General features: G+C 42.7%; 1 protein-coding gene across 2 annotated transcripts in view; it reads right to left on the bottom strand.

The window, feature by feature from the left end:
* CADPS (calcium dependent secretion activator) overlaps positions 1-12,346 on the bottom strand; it is a 494,336-nt gene extending 481,990 nt beyond the window's left edge. For both annotated transcript variants that reach the window (XM_077128802.1, XM_077128801.1), the window contains exon 1: positions 11,539-12,346. In XM_077128802.1, coding sequence (XP_076984917.1) covers positions 11,539-11,979 — 441 coding nt within the window. In that variant the 5' untranslated portion in view covers positions 11,980-12,346. The remainder of the gene's footprint in view (positions 1-11,538) is intronic.
* Between the last annotated feature and the right edge of the window lie 5,221 nt (positions 12,347-17,567).

Raw genomic sequence — 17,567 nt, 5'->3', positions numbered from 1 at the left:
GGGATACCAGCAGGAAGGAGAACTCAGCGTTCTGGTTTCAGAGTCCATGCTCTGAATCACTGTCTTTCACTGCTTCTCCATCACTATATCAATAGTAAACACCAGAGTTTGAGTGTCGCAGTTGCCTGAAATCAAACCATGAGCATATTGCATCCCTTTCTCCTTACCTGCTTGCAACAGAGGAGCAATTCTATCACGTGTTTGGACTGGTCAATGAAAAAGTAACAAGGCAATTCTGAGCATCAGCCTTCTAATTCTGCAGAAATTATAAGCCCAATCTTAACAGGGAAACTGTCCCAGTTGCCAGGGACACAGAACATAGAGTCCCAAATTCTAGATCATTTTCTTGATGGCATTTCAGAGGCCAGGGTCAGACCATCAAGATCTATGCAGAAATGGCAAGAAGGTGGAGCTGTCAAGAACGTGAACCAGATACCCAATGTCCTCCTGTCAGAGAGAAACTCTTAGAACAAGTAAAATTTTAGTTAAAAGTGGCTAACACTGATCTAAGTGATGGCTGATTAGTCTTATTTCTATTTCTTTTGCTAAACCTTTATAAAAAACTCGGGCAGAGTGTTACCATACCTTCCAATTATAACAGAAGCCCAAAATTCAATTTTTTACTTGAACCACATAGATATTTTTAAATGTTGAGAACTAATTAAAAATTTGAAAAGTGCTTTGCAGAGAAAACACAATAAATTTGTGGGCTACAGTGTACAATCTCTCATGTACTCTAAAGTCTTGTAACCTTTTGAGACCCTAATTACTCATTGGAAAATTCAGATAATTGGACTAATTGAACTCTTACTTTGTTTCTGTCTTGCATCCTTTGAAGACACTACCTTATTTTGTAATGTGAAAATATACCAAATAAAAGTTTGATTGAACTCATAAATCTTGGTAATGAGCAATCACGTTGTGCAGAAACAACCATCAACTATTATATCTGAAGGGGACATTAGAGATTATCTGCAGCTTTTTCCCTCCCCTCTACCTGCCCCTCAGCTCATCCTATATGACAAAGAAATTGGCAAAGAAACAGATGTTCTGCCTATAGGCAGTGGTTCTTTAGTGATAGAGTTTGAGATCAAACACAGGTTTCAATACATGTCTTTCTACCTCCTCAGCCAGTTTCCTTCTTTCTGTCCAGGAAGGGTCTTTTGAACTCCTGGATCCAACCATGCCTGAAGTTATCACTGCACTGGACTTGTCAATTATATGTACAAAGATATATTCCCTGCTCTATTTTTTTCTCCTTTTACTTTAATCACCTGTAGCTAAACGATTTAACGGATGGTGATCCAAAGTTAGTCCTCCAAATTTCTGCTACCCCTTTGCTCTTTTGCCAGACTGGAATAGCTCTTCTTTCCTTATACTTCTATAAATTTTTCTCATTCTTCAAGACCTACCGCATTCTACTTCCCCCATAATTTCCCCACTATTATATCCAATTATTTGTGTGCATGTACTCTCTCTTTCCTTCCCCTTACTTTAGTACTTATAATCAGCATCATACAATGAAATATTTTCTTATTCTCAATTTATTTACCTTATCTATATGTCTTATCTTCCAAACTAAAACATATGCTCCTCCAATTTAGGAACCGTGTTTTTCAGATATCTTTTGGATCTATCACCAAGCCTGGAAGAGCGCATGGTACAATTAATAACTCTTTATTGATGGGCCACTTATTTCTTTAGTGATACCAAGAACCCTGAACTCTCCCAAACACTCCAGCTTCAGTTATAGACTGTGGGCCCAAATCACAATGATTATATTTCACTGTGATTGCCTATGACTGTGTATTAAATTTGCTTTTGCAGGGGAAATATCTCTTAATCATCTGACTTCTCACTTTGCAGAACAGAATCTTCAGGAATGAAAGATTTACTTTCCTTTGTCCTCTAGTTCAGTTTTAGAAAAGTATAAGGCTATTCCAGGTGTGTAATGAGGCAAGAACCTCTCATTATCTTTTTGGTACTCTGCCTCTTCAGAATGTCTCTGCTATCAGCAGCGCACCACAGTTCCTGCCTGCTGCACCAAGGCAATTGGAGTGGGGAATGCCAAAAAGCATATTTAAATAATTCAGTTCTGCCCCTGATGAAGTGAAGAACACATAATTCTGTTTGAAAGAAACCTGATTTAACAGGCATCTAGTTCTCTCAAAAGGTTAGAATATTTTATTATAAAAAATGCAAATCACAGGGTACACTGGCAAAACCAACTTAAAAATTTTGAATAATGGAACCAACCCAAACGCCTCAAAGTAGATATGAATAAATGAATTACTATTATTGATTCAAACTACACAGACACACTCACACACTCACGCATATATATAGTTAGCTAGTACCGATCTTGGATTGTGTGAAAGATATGGGCTTTTGATTCAGTACAGAAGAACAGTCATATAAGCAAATGAATAAAGAATTTATTTTGCTAGCAGTGACTTTAACATAAGTGAAATCGTGTAAGCCATGATTTCATGGCAAGGTATGAACTGAATCACAAGGAAATGAGCAAGTTTAGCTGAAAACAGATTTGGTTAGGTCATAAAGCCCTCTTGAATGCAATAGGAACTCACATTGTCTAGACACACTTTCAGGATTCCCCTTCTCCCTCATCACATACACACACAAGTGTACACACACAGATATATGTATATACACACCCACAAACACATACACAATGTTTGTGTTTTAGACTATTTGTAATCTAGGAATTATGAATAATTCTAAACCAATTAAAGAAGCTGTTCTAGTTTGCTAGCTGCTGGAATGCAATATACCAGAAACAGAATGGCTTTTAAAAGGGGTGATTTAACGAGTTGCTAGTTTACAGATCTAAGGCCGAGAAAACGTCCCAATTAAAACAAGTCTATAGAAATGTCCAATCAAAGGCATCCGGGGAAAGATACCTTGGTTCAAGAAGGCCGATGAAGTTCAGGGTTTCTCTCTCATCTGGAAAGGCACATGGCAAACGCAGTCAGGGCTCCTCTCTCGGCTGGACAGGCACATGGCGAATACGGTATCATCTGCTAGCTTTGTCTCCTGGCTTCCTGTTTCATGAAGCTCCCCGGGAGGCGTTTTCCTTCTTCATCTCCAAAGGTCGCTGGCTGGTGGACTCTCTGCTTCGTGGTGCTGCAGCATTCTCTGCTCTCTCTGAGTCTCTCATTCTCCAAAATGTTTCCTCTTTTATAGGACTTCAGAAACTAATCAAGACCCACTCAGATGGGTGGAGACATGTCATCCCCTAATCCAGTTTAACAACCGTTCTTAACTAAATCTCATCAACCAGGGAGGTGATCCCATCACAGTCCCAAATACACAGTATTGAATAGAGACTATTCTACCTTTAAGAAATGGGATCCATATTAAAACATGGCTTTTCTTAGGGGGCATATTTCCCTTCAAACCAGCACATTCCACCCTCTGGCCCCTAAAAAAGACATGTTTTTCCCATATACAAATATATTAACTTCATAACAATATCAGAAACCTTAAACCTTTCAGTAGCAATACAATGAAGTACAAAATTAGAGACAGTATAAAATCTCATCAAGTCAGTTACAGGCATGGTCTGTCCTAAGGCAAAATTCTCTCCATTTGCTCTGGACCTTTGAAAACTCACAACAAGTTATTTGCTGCCAACATACAAAGGAGGAACATTCATAGGATACATAGACACATTTCCATAGGGAGGAAGGAACACAGGGGTCACTGGACCCACACAGTTTCGAAAACCCGCAGGGCAAAGTCCATTAGATTTCAAAGTCTGAGACTCATTTATCCTCAGGGCTTTAGAAAGTGGCAGTCCCACCCTTTCCAAATGCCTACGCCTGCCTCTCTCTGAATGCAACCTTGGGGGATATTGGCGAGACCACCTTTTTCTCGGCTCCACCCTCTCCAAGCATTGGGGCCACACCCGGGCTCTCTGACATCTCCGGGGCACACACTTAACCCCCCCATGTGGTGGCAGCCAGGCTCCCCCCAAACCCCAAGGAATGTGCTTCACCTTCTCCAAGGCCTGAGGCAGCATGACTCTTCCACTGCAATGAGGTGGAAGGCCCATTCTCTGCCTTTGGGGCAAACTCACCCTCTCCACGGGCTTGGGTGGGTCCACTCTCCTGGCCCGAGGCTTCCTGACTTGAGACCTCAGCCTCCACGGTTTTGCCTCTGAAGTTATTTTTCCAATGTGTCCCTTCTCTGAACCCCTCAGTCCAGACTGGCAGCAGCTCTGTTTATACAGGTCCCACAGCACTCTCGTTGGTTTTCTATGCAGTAGCCTTGGATCATGCCCATCAGACATAAGGAGTTTCCACAAATCTTTCCTGGATAACTCCGTGTCCGATCCTGACTTTCTCTGAAATGACTGGCTGGTTCCACATTTGGTTAAATCCACACTATACTCTGTATTCTCCCTTTCTGTAGACCCAGAATTTTCTGGGACCTCAACTTCTGGTTTCTTTTTACTCAAGAGTTCAGTTTTCAGCTTATCTCTTTCCTGTCGCATTTCACTATAAGCTGCAAGGAGAAACCAGACTGCACTTTCGACATTTAATTTGGAGATCTCTTCTGCTAAATATCCAAGTTCATGGCTTTTAAAATCTGCCTTCCAGCCAAAGCCACTAGTCAATTTTGCCAGACTATCTGCCATTTTAAAACAAGGATCACCTTCCTTCCAGTCTACAATAACACGGACCTCATTTCTGTCTAAGGCCTCATCAGAATTGTCTTTAGAGTCCACATTTCTACCAACAGTCTCTTCAAAACATTCTAGGCCTTCTCTATCAAGCTTTTCACAACTCTTCCAGAATCTTCCCCATATCCATTTAAAAAGCCGTTCCAACATGTTTGGTATTTGCAAACTGCAGCAGCAGCACCCCACTCCTGGTACCAAAATCTGTTCTAGTTTGCTAGCTGCTGGAATGCAATATACCAGAAACAGAATGGCTTTTAAAAGGGGTGATTTAACGAGTTGCTAGTTTACAGATCTAAGGCCGAGAAAACGTCCCAATTAAAACAAGTCTATAGAAATGTCCAATCAAAGGCATCCGGGGAAAGATACCTTGGTTCAAGAAGGCCGATGAAGTTCAGGGTTTCTCTCTCATCTGGAAAGGCACATGGCAAACGCAGTCAGGGCTCCTCTCTCGGCTGGACAGGCACATGGCGAATACGGTATCATCTGCTAGCTTTGTCTCCTGGCTTCCTGTTTCATGAAGCTCCCCGGGAGGCGTTTTCCTTCTTCATCTCCAAAGGTCGCTGGCTGGTGGACTCTCTGCTTCGTGGTGCTGCAGCATTCTCTGCTCTCTCTGAGTCTCTCATTCTCCAAAATGTTTCCTCTTTTATAGGACTTCAGAAACTAATCAAGACCCACTCAGATGGGTGGAGACATGTCATCCCCTAATCCAGTTTAACAACCGTTCTTAACTAAATCTCATCAACCAGGGAGGTGATCCCATCACAGTCCCAAATACACAGTATTGAATAGAGACTATTCTACCTTTAAGAAATGGGATCCATATTAAAACATGGCTTTTCTTAGGGGGCATATTTCCCTTCAAACCAGCACATTCCACCCTCTGGCCCCTAAAAAAGACATGTTTTTCCCATATACAAATATATTAACTTCATAACAATATCAGAAACCTTAAACCTTTCAGTAGCAATACAATGAAGTACAAAATTAGAGACAGTATAAAATCTCATCAAGTCAGTTACAGGCATGGTCTGTCCTAAGGCAAAATTCTCTCCATTTGCTCTGGACCTTTGAAAACTCACAACAAGTTATTTGCTGCCAACATACAAAGGAGGAACATTCATAGGATACATAGACACATTTCCATAGGGAGGAAGGAACACAGGGGTCACTGGACCCACACAGTTTCGAAAACCCGCAGGGCAAAGTCCATTAGATTTCAAAGTCTGAGACTCATTTATCCTCAGGGCTTTAGAAAGTGGCAGTCCCACCCTTTCCAAATGCCTACGCCTGCCTCTCTCTGAATGCAACCTTGGGGGATATTGGCGAGACCACCTTTTTCTCGGCTCCACCCTCTCCAAGCATTGGGGCCACACCCGGGCTCTCTGACATCTCCGGGGCACACACTTAACCCCCCCATGTGGTGGCAGCCAGGCTCCCCCCAAACCCCAAGGAATGTGCTTCACCTTCTCCAAGGCCTGAGGCAGCATGACTCTTCCACTGCAATGAGGTGGAAGGCCCATTCTCTGCCTTTGGGGCAAACTCACCCTCTCCACGGGCTTGGGTGGGTCCACTCTCCTGGCCCGAGGCTTCCTGACTTGAGACCTCAGCCTCCACGGTTTTGCCTCTGAAGTTATTTTTCCAATGTGTCCCTTCTCTGAACCCCTCAGTCCAGACTGGCAGCAGCTCTGTTTATACAGGTCCCACAGCACTCTCGTTGGTTTTCTATGCAGTAGCCTTGGATCATGCCCATCAGACATAAGGAGTTTCCACAAATCTTTCCTGGATAACTCCGTGTCCGATCCTGACTTTCTCTGAAATGACTGGCTGGTTCCACATTTGGTTAAATCCACACTATACTCTGTATTCTCCCTTTCTGTAGACCCAGAATTTTCTGGGACCTCAACTTCTGGTTTCTTTTTACTCAAGAGTTCAGTTTTCAGCTTATCTCTTTCCTGTCGCATTTCACTATAAGCTGCAAGGAGAAACCAGACTGCACTTTCGACATTTAATTTGGAGATCTCTTCTGCTAAATATCCAAGTTCATGGCTTTTAAAATCTGCCTTCCAGCCAAAGCCACTAGTCAATTTTGCCAGACTATCTGCCATTTTAAAACAAGGATCACCTTCCTTCCAGTCTACAATAACACGGACCTCATTTCTGTCTAAGGCCTCATCAGAATTGTCTTTAGAGTCCACATTTCTACCAACAGTCTCTTCAAAACATTCTAGGCCTTCTCTATCAAGCTTTTCACAACTCTTCCAGAATCTTCCCCATATCCATTTAAAAAGCCGTTCCAACATGTTTGGTATTTGCAAACTGCAGCAGCAGCACCCCACTCCTGGTACCAAAATCTGTTCTAGTTTGCTAGCTGCTGGAATGCAATATACCAGAAACAGAATGGCTTTTAAAAGGGGTGATTTAACGAGTTGCTAGTTTACAGATCTAAGGCCGAGAAAACGTCCCAATTAAAACAAGTCTATAGAAATGTCCAATCAAAGGCATCCGGGGAAAGATACCTTGGTTCAAGAAGGCCGATGAAGTTCAGGGTTTCTCTCTCATCTGGAAAGGCACATGGCAAACGCAGTCAGGGCTCCTCTCTCGGCTGGACAGGCACATGGCGAATACGGTATCATCTGCTAGCTTTGTCTCCTGGCTTCCTGTTTCATGAAGCTCCCCGGGAGGCGTTTTCCTTCTTCATCTCCAAAGGTCGCTGGCTGGTGGACTCTCTGCTTCGTGGTGCTGCAGCATTCTCTGCTCTCTCTGAGTCTCTCATTCTCCAAAATGTTTCCTCTTTTATAGGACTTCAGAAACTAATCAAGACCCACTCAGATGGGTGGAGACATGTCATCCCCTAATCCAGTTTAACAACCGTTCTTAACTAAATCTCATCAACCAGGGAGGTGATCCCATCACAGTCCCAAATACACAGTATTGAATAGAGACTATTCTACCTTTAAGAAATGGGATCCATATTAAAACATGGCTTTTCTTAGGGGGCATATTTCCCTTCAAACCAGCACAGAAGCAGTTATGTCAATCTAAATATTACACGGAATTGTTTACAGTGCCTGATTTTACATTCCCTCTGTAACGTTTATAAGTAGCTAGTTCACATGAGGTAGCCACCCATCATCCTTACTACATAATTTAGAAACATATGGTGTAACTTTGCCATGCCAACTTCTAGGTAGTCATTCTACCATTGTGACAAAAGGAAAACAAAGTGAAGAACTGTCTTTCAGATTGTCGTTTATGAACTGCTGAAACACACGATGTTGACAGTCAGGTAGATTGATTTTTGCTTTGATAACAAATTATCATTATGATCATGTTATATTTAGATTTGCAGTTATGCAAGTGAAATGCATCTCTAAATGATGAAATATGGTTTAAAAACGTGTTTGAAGTCCTCTCTTTTCATTAGGAAGTTATTGGAATGCCCAGGCACTCCGGTAAAAGAGAACAAAGTAATTAACTATCAAAATTACTCAATCAATGGTGCCATCTCCCTCTGCTCCCTCCCAATTGTGTTTCTGAGCTAAAATATTTCTTTTTTCTTTTAACTGGAGTCACATGGAGAGGCTGACCGAGGTCTTGTGTACAGATTTACCAGCTCATGGCCTATCTCTCTCCTTCATATTCTTTACGAGGTTAGCCTCTAAGTATCCATGGTGACTATTTGATAGGTGCCCAAAAGGCCATAGGTTTCTCTCACCTCAAATATAAATAACCTTCGGTAAAGAAGCACACTTGGCATACTGTCTGGATGCTATGGCTCTATTCCCCCCCTAGAATACTCCTGGCAAGGTGTCATATTCAAAGCATAGGATTTGGAATCAGAATGACCCATTCTCCAATTCTCACTTGTTTATCAGCTACCCTTATGGTGCTTTAGGCAAATTAAAAAATCTCTCTGACCTCAGTTTTCTTTTCTAAACTCGGGAATGATAATTCCTTCATTGTTAGGGCAATAAGGGGAATTAAAAATGATCTAACAGAAAGAAGAAATAGGATAATTAAGGAAACATGAATAAGCAATGGAATTTAGTTAATAATATATCAATATTGGTTCATTTATTATTTAAAAAGCACCATACTACTGTAAAAGGTTAATATTAGGGAAAACTGGTTATAGGTCTGGAGACTGTCTGTACTGTTTCCTCACCTTTCTTTTTGTAAATCTAAAACTATTTTGAAAAATAAAGTCAACTTATAAACATAATCAAAGTGAATTGCTTTGCACAGAGTACTTGAAAAATGGTAGCCAGTTTTGATAGACTATTTCATTTCATAAAGTCTAGTATACTCTGTATAATACAATCTCTTCTTTTCTCCCACAGTCAACAATTCCTTTTCATAGATGGTGTTCTCTCATTCTCACTTTTTTGCACTCCATGTCACTCTACACTCTTTCACTACTTCATCTTTCCTCTGGCTTTTTCTAATTCATCCATTTTTATCCCATGCAAACTCATGTATAACTTACAGCTGGGCTATATTTCTCCAAGACTAATTTCAGCTCATCAACCTTATTGGTTAATTTTTAATTTTACCACAATCATTATGCAAACTTATTAGTTACATTTAATGATCATTGTCTTTCCCAAGCTTTCTATTTGGAGAAAAACAGCAAAATATCTCTTTCCAGAAAGGCACTAAAAATGTAAAGATATAATGAAGGAAAAAAATTATTTTCATTTCTAATCAAACAGTATACATTCAGCTTCCTAGTGTAGCCAACAGCCCTGGGATTAGCTTTGCTGGAACATACAGAGAGCATTAGTTTGCTGTGATAACTAAAAATAGTTTGACTAAATGCATCAATCTGTCCTGGACTCTCTCTGATGTTAAGGTCATGTGAAAAAAACAAAGCAGCTTGTCCCTCAAAACTGCATCTTTGAATTCAGGCAAACTGTAATCAGATCAGAAAAGAATTGACCTCCTGGTACTCTTTCTCAGGTAGCTGAACACTGTTTAAAAGTGGTCTCTGTGGGAATGGATTTATTTCCCCATTCTGGTGCCTAGTGTATAGATCTATTTATAGAACAGAGCCCTGGAGTCATCTGACTGATAAATGGAGGGGTTTCCCTGTTTTCTTTTTTCTTTAAAGGACAGCAGTTTTCATTGTGAAAGGAATAGGACATCGTTGGTTGGTGCTAATTATGAGATATATTTTGGAGATGGAATTTCCTGTAAAGACAATTGCCACAATAATTTTAAGTTGTAACTTGAAATATCAGACCCTGTCCACTGAAGAACACAATAGCCAACCTTAAAAGAAAATTAAAAACAAACAAACAAACAACAACAAAAAAACTTTACTGCTCTGAGGCTACTTATGTTCTACTGTGGTCCAAAACAAAGGGTGAAGAACACAAGGGGCTGTGTAGTGCAAAGCAGTTCTGGGGAGTGGGGGAGGGGATCCTGCTGTTGCGTGTAGCCCACTGCTGTTTTTCAACCAGGAAATGAGTTTTGCTTTTAATAAAACTGATACCCAAGCTTGTGATAGCTAGAATAAATCAGCAGTGCTGGGTGATGTATGAACATATACAAAGAAAACAAACAGACATCTGTACCAACTTAAGATAAGGACAGCTAAACCTAGGGGACGACCTAACACCCTACTAGAACAACTTTCAATTCAGTCTTAAATGACAGCCACCTAGAATTCAATATTTTAAGAAACGGGTCCTCACATTTTTTATGGAGTTTGAGCTGATTTATCTGGGAGGGAGGGGGTTGACAGGCCTTTCTGATAGCTGATGTGCAGCAGATTCACTTAAAAGGGAACAAAATGCTGACTTTGGTCACTAACTCACTTGAGCTAGGCATCCAACCTTCTCTTCAGGAACCCCGCCGCTGCCCCTTATCCTGAGCTAACCACACCTTCCCTTTCTCCAACTGGAGAAGAGAAATAGGCACTTTTTTTCATATCAAAGTCAGTCCAAAGCCTTATCCCAGCCTCAGACTCCAAAAGCTTTTGATCCTGATTTTAAATTGCGAGGCTTTTTGCAGCGACACTTTATCAAGTCAGCAACGTAAGGGCTTGAAGAGCCTCGGCGAGCCAGGCGGTGGCGGCGAAATCACCTTGGGAAGAGATGAGGGTCAAAGGGAGGAAAAGGGGCTGACCCAGGCCGAAAGACCAGAGGTCGTGCCCAGCTCTGGAATCAGTGCAGAAGAGAAAAAGAGGAATGGAGAACCCCTACCAGAGGGGAGTTGTGCTCCAGGACCTCTAGGCAACCCTGGTTAGTGATCAGCTGGCCCGGGTGCGGAGAGGAGGGCGGTCTTGGCAGCACCTCCCCAAGCTTAGCCTTCCAGGCTTGCTTTCTCCCTCCTGTCCCCTGCGCTGGTTCTCTGCCCTGGCGAGCTCGGCCGGCTCCAAGGAGCTCCTAGCGCCCCCTCCTGCCGAGTGCCCCCGCCCGCGGAGAGCACGCCCAGGAGGGCGGGCCCAGAGCTGAGCGCAGCCGCCAACCGCTGGAGAGCGCTGGGAGCTCTGAAAGTGAGCAAGGCCTCTCTGGGCACCGGGGGCTGCAAGTCACCCCTCGAGTCTCCCGGGCCACAAAGCGGAACCTTCCTCGCTCCCCTGCGCTCGGGAGAAGGGAGGCCTGGGCGCGCGGCGTGGCGCTTCAGGCCTTTGCGGGCCCTGGGAAGTTCCCGGCGCTTCCCGTACAGGGCAGGGCTGGGCCGCGGGATGGGGCCTCGCAGCACCTTCCCCAGGGCGCGGTCTCCTCCTCCTCCTCCTCCTCGCCAGCGGCGCCGCCAGTTCCCTTTGTTTGCCCCGCCCGCCTGGGGACGTCCCGGCGCTGCTCCCTGGGCCTCCCAAGCGCTCATACCTTCTGCTGCCGGCGAGCCATGTCGGTGGGCTGCTTGGCGTTGAAGGGATAGGCGATGCAGCGCATCACGAACACATAGAGCTGCAGCCTCTTCTTTCTCTCTTCCTCCTCCTTCTGCAGCCGCTCCAACTCCTCCTTCTCCTTCTCGCTCACCACCGACGGGCTGGGGCTGGAGGGCCGGCCGCTGCCGGCGCGGCTACTGGGCTGCAGCCCCCCGGCCCCAACGCCGCTGCCCGCGCCGCTGGCCCCGCCGCCGCCGCCGGTGCCCAGTCCGGCCCCGGCACCGCCGCCGCCCCCTAGCCCGGCGCTGCTGCCCGAGCCCTCGCTTGTGCGGCTGGGAGACAGGCGCGCGCTGGACGCGGCCGAGCCGAGCACTTCCTTGCCGCTCTCCTCCTCCACGATCTCATCCGATTCCTCTTCGCTGGACGAAGGGTCCAGCATAGTGGTGGCTGGGGAGGGGGGGTCCCTGGAGCCCCCGGTTTAAGGTGCAAAAGGTGGGGGGCGCTGGAGGCGGCTAGGGGTCGGCTTTCCCGAGTGGGCGCTTCCCCCCAAATCAGGAAGCGAGCGCGCTGCTGCTCAGCCTCGGCCGCCGCGACTGCCTGCTCCGCCCGGCGATCCGGAGCTGGGCTCAGACCCAGGAGCGCGAGGGGAGGAGGGAAAGGGAGAGGTGTGTCCGTGGACCCGAGGTGGGCAATGGGAAAGATCAATTGCAAGCCCCGAGTCCGCAGGCGGATGCCATCTGCAGCCGCTGAAGAAGGCGCCTCCAGAAAAGATGCGGAGTGTTGCAAGCTGTCGATGCAGCCAAGAGCCGAAGAGGCATCTTGCCGATTGGGGAGGGAGCGGCGCTTACGTGTTTATTGGCTTAACTCTCCCGTGTCCGCGGCGCAAAGGGCGGCTGCAGAGAGTTGGGGGGGGTGGGGGTGGGAAGAGCGCGCCGAGCGTGTCCCGAAGCTTCAGAGCCTCAGTGCTGACTTCCACGCCTCCCCATTCCCCAAACCTCCACCCCTTTGTGGATAATGTCCTCCATGATTCCAATCTCTCATTGCCTCGACCCCTCTCCCTCTCCCCCTCCCCCTCCCGCGAACCAAAAGTTCTTAGGGGAGCGAGAAGAAATAAAGAAACGAGTGATGACTTCTTGTCAGCAAAGAGCGCAGTCAGTTTGGAGACGCTAAACCGAGGAAGAGGAAATCGCTGATATCCATAGGGGAAAGAAAGGACTCATCTCCTATCCCCAGAAGTCTTCGCACCTGGGGCGTGGCGGGGGCGGGGGATTGTGTGGAGAGGGCAATGTATTTGTTCCACCTATGAAAAATCAGATTCCAGCTATTTACTCTACTTACGCCCACTCTCATTAAACAAGTGAATCAAATTTTGAGCGAATTAGTGGATCGCCTATGAAGTTCAGTTACTTAAGTAGAATCCCCTCTTGCCCTCCCCCTCAAAAACTGTGATAAACATTCTTCAATTCCAGGAACTGAGATTATTTTCTGCTGAGGTAAGCCTACCACCGAAAAAGTGTTTTTAGTTGCAGAGCCTTTCCTCGGTTCTGATTAGCTGGACCGTCTGAGTGGTGGAGCGAGGACCCCGGAAATCATAGAAACCCCCGAGCATCAAATGCGTTGACTCTGCCGCACTCTCTTCATTTCTGCTTCTCGGTTAATCTATTAATACAAAGCAACAGATGGTGTCTTCCTTCCTCCTGCTCCTTTCACTTAGGCCAATAAACCCAGCCGTCGGGGAGCTGGCCAGCGTGCTGAATCTAATCAGCGACCCGCAGATGGATTGAAAACAAACCTGCCACCCTCAGATCTCAGAGGAGCCAGGGACCTCTCTCCACTTTCTGCGACTCCATCTCCTATATTTATGTATTTTCTACTTATCCGTAGATCTCGTGGGAGAAATCGTAAAGTGTAGCATGAATTTAAAGTTTACATCATGTCTGTCTTTATGTGTTCAAATTGAAAGGATGTTTTGGCTAACTTATTTGGAGAATTAAAAAGTGACTCAAATAACATCCACTGCCACATTAACTACAACAACCCTGTTTGATTTTTTGACTTAAGTAATATATTTGATTTCATCACTACTCACCTAAGAGCACAACTTTTGTGGCCATCACACATGTATCAATATAAAATAAATAATTGAGCAATGTGGGATTATTATAATTTGGCAATCTTCACTTTTTAATTCTTCTATAGAAGAAAAAGACATTCAAATCATGTTGTACTAGTTTTTCTGGTACAGAAGGTATCATAGGCCAATTGTTCAATCAAAAGTGTTTATTCAGTAGCTTTTTGTGGAGAGAACACTGTTATAGGTGCTTAGGGTGGATAGAATTTTTAAAAACATCCTCTTTGAGAGTTTATAATTTCCTCTGAGAGATAAAACATAAATACGTGAAAAGGATTGACAGCACTTATTTCAAAGCAACACATCAAAAAAGTCAAGTCAGTAAACTGCAAAAAGCTTGAACAGATGAAGCTATTTGGAATGTTAAGGGTTGGTATATTTCTCAGAGAAATATACTTTTCCTCAAAGAGGAGAGGCAAGTTATAAGTTATTTTATTTGGCATGGTCAATCTCCAAGAATCGGACCCTGATCTCCAGCATGGCAGGCAAGAATTCTGCCACTGAGCTACCATTGCACCACCCACAAGTTAAATTTTAAAGAAAGAAAGCATATAAACAGGTGATAAAAGAAAAAGATAGTCCAAGTGGAAGAAGTGGTTTGCAAAGTCATAGTAATAGGGCAAGAAACCAAGTAAGGCACAGAGTGTTATGTTGATGGGGTGTGGGTAGGTCAGGGAGAGGCCAAGAGGAAGGAAAGAGCTGAAATTATAATTCATTTGGCTGAACAGAGGGACGATGTCTAAGACACAAAGAAATGAATTAGGTTAGCTAAGGAGCATGTGATGATTTGGGTCAGTGCTCTTGAAGCCCAGACAGAGGCCTTTAATTAATTAAATATTTTCTTTATTATGCAAGTTTAAACATTTAAGAATTATCAAGTCAGAAGTTGGTGGCCAAATAGCCATGAAATCTGGAAAGCCATTTGGATTTCTCAATTCTATAATAAGTTCTCTTTGGTTTTGTTTTATAAACTCTTGGGGTTATGTTTTTTTTCTTCCAATCATGGTCATTAATACAAAATTCAATATCCACTTTATGTTAATCATATAAACTAATGATTTGGGTACTAAATATAATATTGCTTAGATAAATCTAAGTATTATCAACCTCTCCCCTCTGCAAAGTGTTTGATCAAAGAAAATTAAACAGATTTTACCAGAAATACTTTTATATTTTTTAAAAAGTGTGCATTGTTGTATTTTTAATTATACAGCCTCTCAAAAATATCTCTTACCCTAGCTGAAAGTCAATTCAATATCCTTGGAGATATTATAATTATTTTCTAGTGCAGAAGACAAGATATGCAAACCAGAGCTCCATAGTCATCAGAACCAGGAGTTGTGGCTTCCCTTGATGAACAAGAAAGAAAATCCCCAGCACGCATCCAAAGGCTCTTATTAACCTACATGTTCTTATTTTTAAAGATCGTAATTCAACCATCAATACCAATACACGTAAAGTATTTATATTTCCTCAAACAAGCTATTTTAGGTGTTTGCATGGTTTCTGTCTGTCTCCAGTTCTGCTTTGTAAGAAACCTCATACCCTCAAGGTAACAGAAGGAATTTTAGACAGCCATCTGGAGGCCATATTATGAAGGTTGAAGTTATAACATTGAATGTTTTTAATCCGACCCACAAAAAGCAGACTCTAGGAGTAATGGAAATGACTGAGACACTCAGTCAGTGCTTTCTAATCTTGTCTAGGTGATCTCCATTCTTCCCTGAAGTGTTTGCCTTGATGATTGTGTAAAAGGCCACAACTGCCACTGACACAATGGCAATTGATATAAACTTTGGTGAAAAACAATCACTTCTTTATGTCATTCATGAAACAAGTTCCAATCAAATAAAACCTACTCCAATGCCCATTTTAAAGTTTTTGTGCATTTGTTACCTAGAAGATAGAGTTTGGACAGGTTAAATCTTTTTTTTTAAATCTCCCAATAAATTTCATATTACCTAGATGTAATAATCTCATCTCTGCCAATATATATATATTTTATTTTAAGGAGAGTTCACTAGTACTAAAACAGAGAACTTTGAACCTTATGATATACTTTAGGCCAGGTAAAATAAATGCAATGAGTCTGGACTCAGGCAGTCCCACCCTATCACTTAATAGCAGAGTTATTCTGAATAAATTATTTAATGAATTAGCCTCAGTTTCCTCATCCATAAAATGGGGAATAATGTACTTACTTTCTTTGGGGTGACAAGATTTAATTAGGTACCGTATAAAAGTAATTTTTAGCAGATTTTAATTGTAACCATTTTTTTTTCAATTGGTGGGAGAGAGACTAGTGATTAATAAAAAGACCAGAATTTGGACACAAATAATTAAAAGGAGAAATGACATAAAAAATCAAATAATCCAGAAATAGACCATTATAGATGGTTTGCTTATTTATTTATTTACTTGATCCCTGTCTATATTAGATAGTATAGTCAAGAACTCATAAAATATTCTACATTTTTTGAGAAATCAACTCTTCACTACTCTTTATCATATGATGATTCTTGCTAAAGAGAAATAACTTGGGTTAAGATGGAATTTAAGGAAAATCATAAGACTAAAAATAAAATCAAGCCACACAAAGTAGAGTCTTTCACTCCAAGCAACAAGACATGTTTTGAAATGATAAGTAATACTCTTTGCAAGAATTGGTCTTGGAAAGTTACCCTCATTACTTAAGAAGAGGAAAAAGAAAACTGGAGCAACAAATATTACAATAAATATTTAATTTGAATTCTGAAAACTGACTATTCACAAGGGTAATCATGTTTCTTGTGTACACAATCTCTTTTTTTTAACTTTTTAATTAAAAAAATTAACAAACAAAACATTAAGATATCATTCCATTCTACATATACAATCAGTAATTCTTAATGTCATGACGTAGTTGCATATTCATCATTTCTTAGAACATTTGCATCGATTTAGAAAAAGAATTAAAAAGACAACAGAAAAAGAAATAAAACGATAACAGAGAAAATAAAAGATTATACATACCATACCCCTTACCCCTTGCTTTCATTTACCACTAGCATTTCAAACTAAATTTGTTTTAACATTTGTTCCCCCTATTATTTATTTTTATTCCATATGTTCTACTCTTCTGTTGATATAGTAGCTAAAAGGAGCATCAGACACAAGGTTTTCACATTCACAGAGTCTCATTGTGAAAGCTATATCATTGTTCCATCATCATCAAGAAACATGGCTACTGGAACACAGCACTACATTTTCAGGCAGTTCCCTCCAGCCTCTCCGCTACATCTTGAACAACAAGGTGATATCTACTTAATGCATAAGAATAACCTCCAGATAACCTCTCAACTCTATTTGGAATCTCTCAGCCATTGACACTTAGTCTCATTTCACTCTTCCCCCCTTGGTAGAGAAGGTTGTCTCAATCCCTTGATGTTAATTCTCAGCTCATTCTAGGGTTTTTCCCAGTCCCTTGATGCTGAGTCTCAGCTCATTCCAGGATCTGTGTCCCACGTTGCCAGGAAGGTCCACACCCCTGGCAGTCATGTCCCACACAGAGAGGGGGAGGGTTATGAGACTGCTTGTCATGTTGGCTGGAGAGAAAGGCCACAGCTGAGCAACAAAAGAGGCTCTCTCTCTAAGGGTGACTCTTAGGCCTAAATTTTAAGTAGACTTGACCTATCCTTTGTGGGGTTAAGTTTCATATGAACAAACCCCAAGACTAGGGGCTCAGCCTATAGCTTTGGTTGTCCACACTGCTTATGAGAATATCAAGAATTCAACTTGGGGAAGTTGAATTTCTCCCCGTTCTCACCATTCCCCAAGGCGGCTTGCAAATACTTTTCCAGTCACTGATCAAATCACTCTGGGATTCATCAGGGCATCACTCTGGACAAACCAACAAA

The sequence above is a fragment of the Tamandua tetradactyla genome, chromosome 15 (genome assembly GCF_023851605.1).
Source record: "Tamandua tetradactyla isolate mTamTet1 chromosome 15, mTamTet1.pri, whole genome shotgun sequence".
Taxonomy (NCBI): Eukaryota; Metazoa; Chordata; class Mammalia; order Pilosa; family Myrmecophagidae; genus Tamandua; species Tamandua tetradactyla.
The sequence above is the reverse complement of the archived record's forward strand: the minus strand, read 5'-3'. Positions and strand labels throughout refer to the sequence as shown.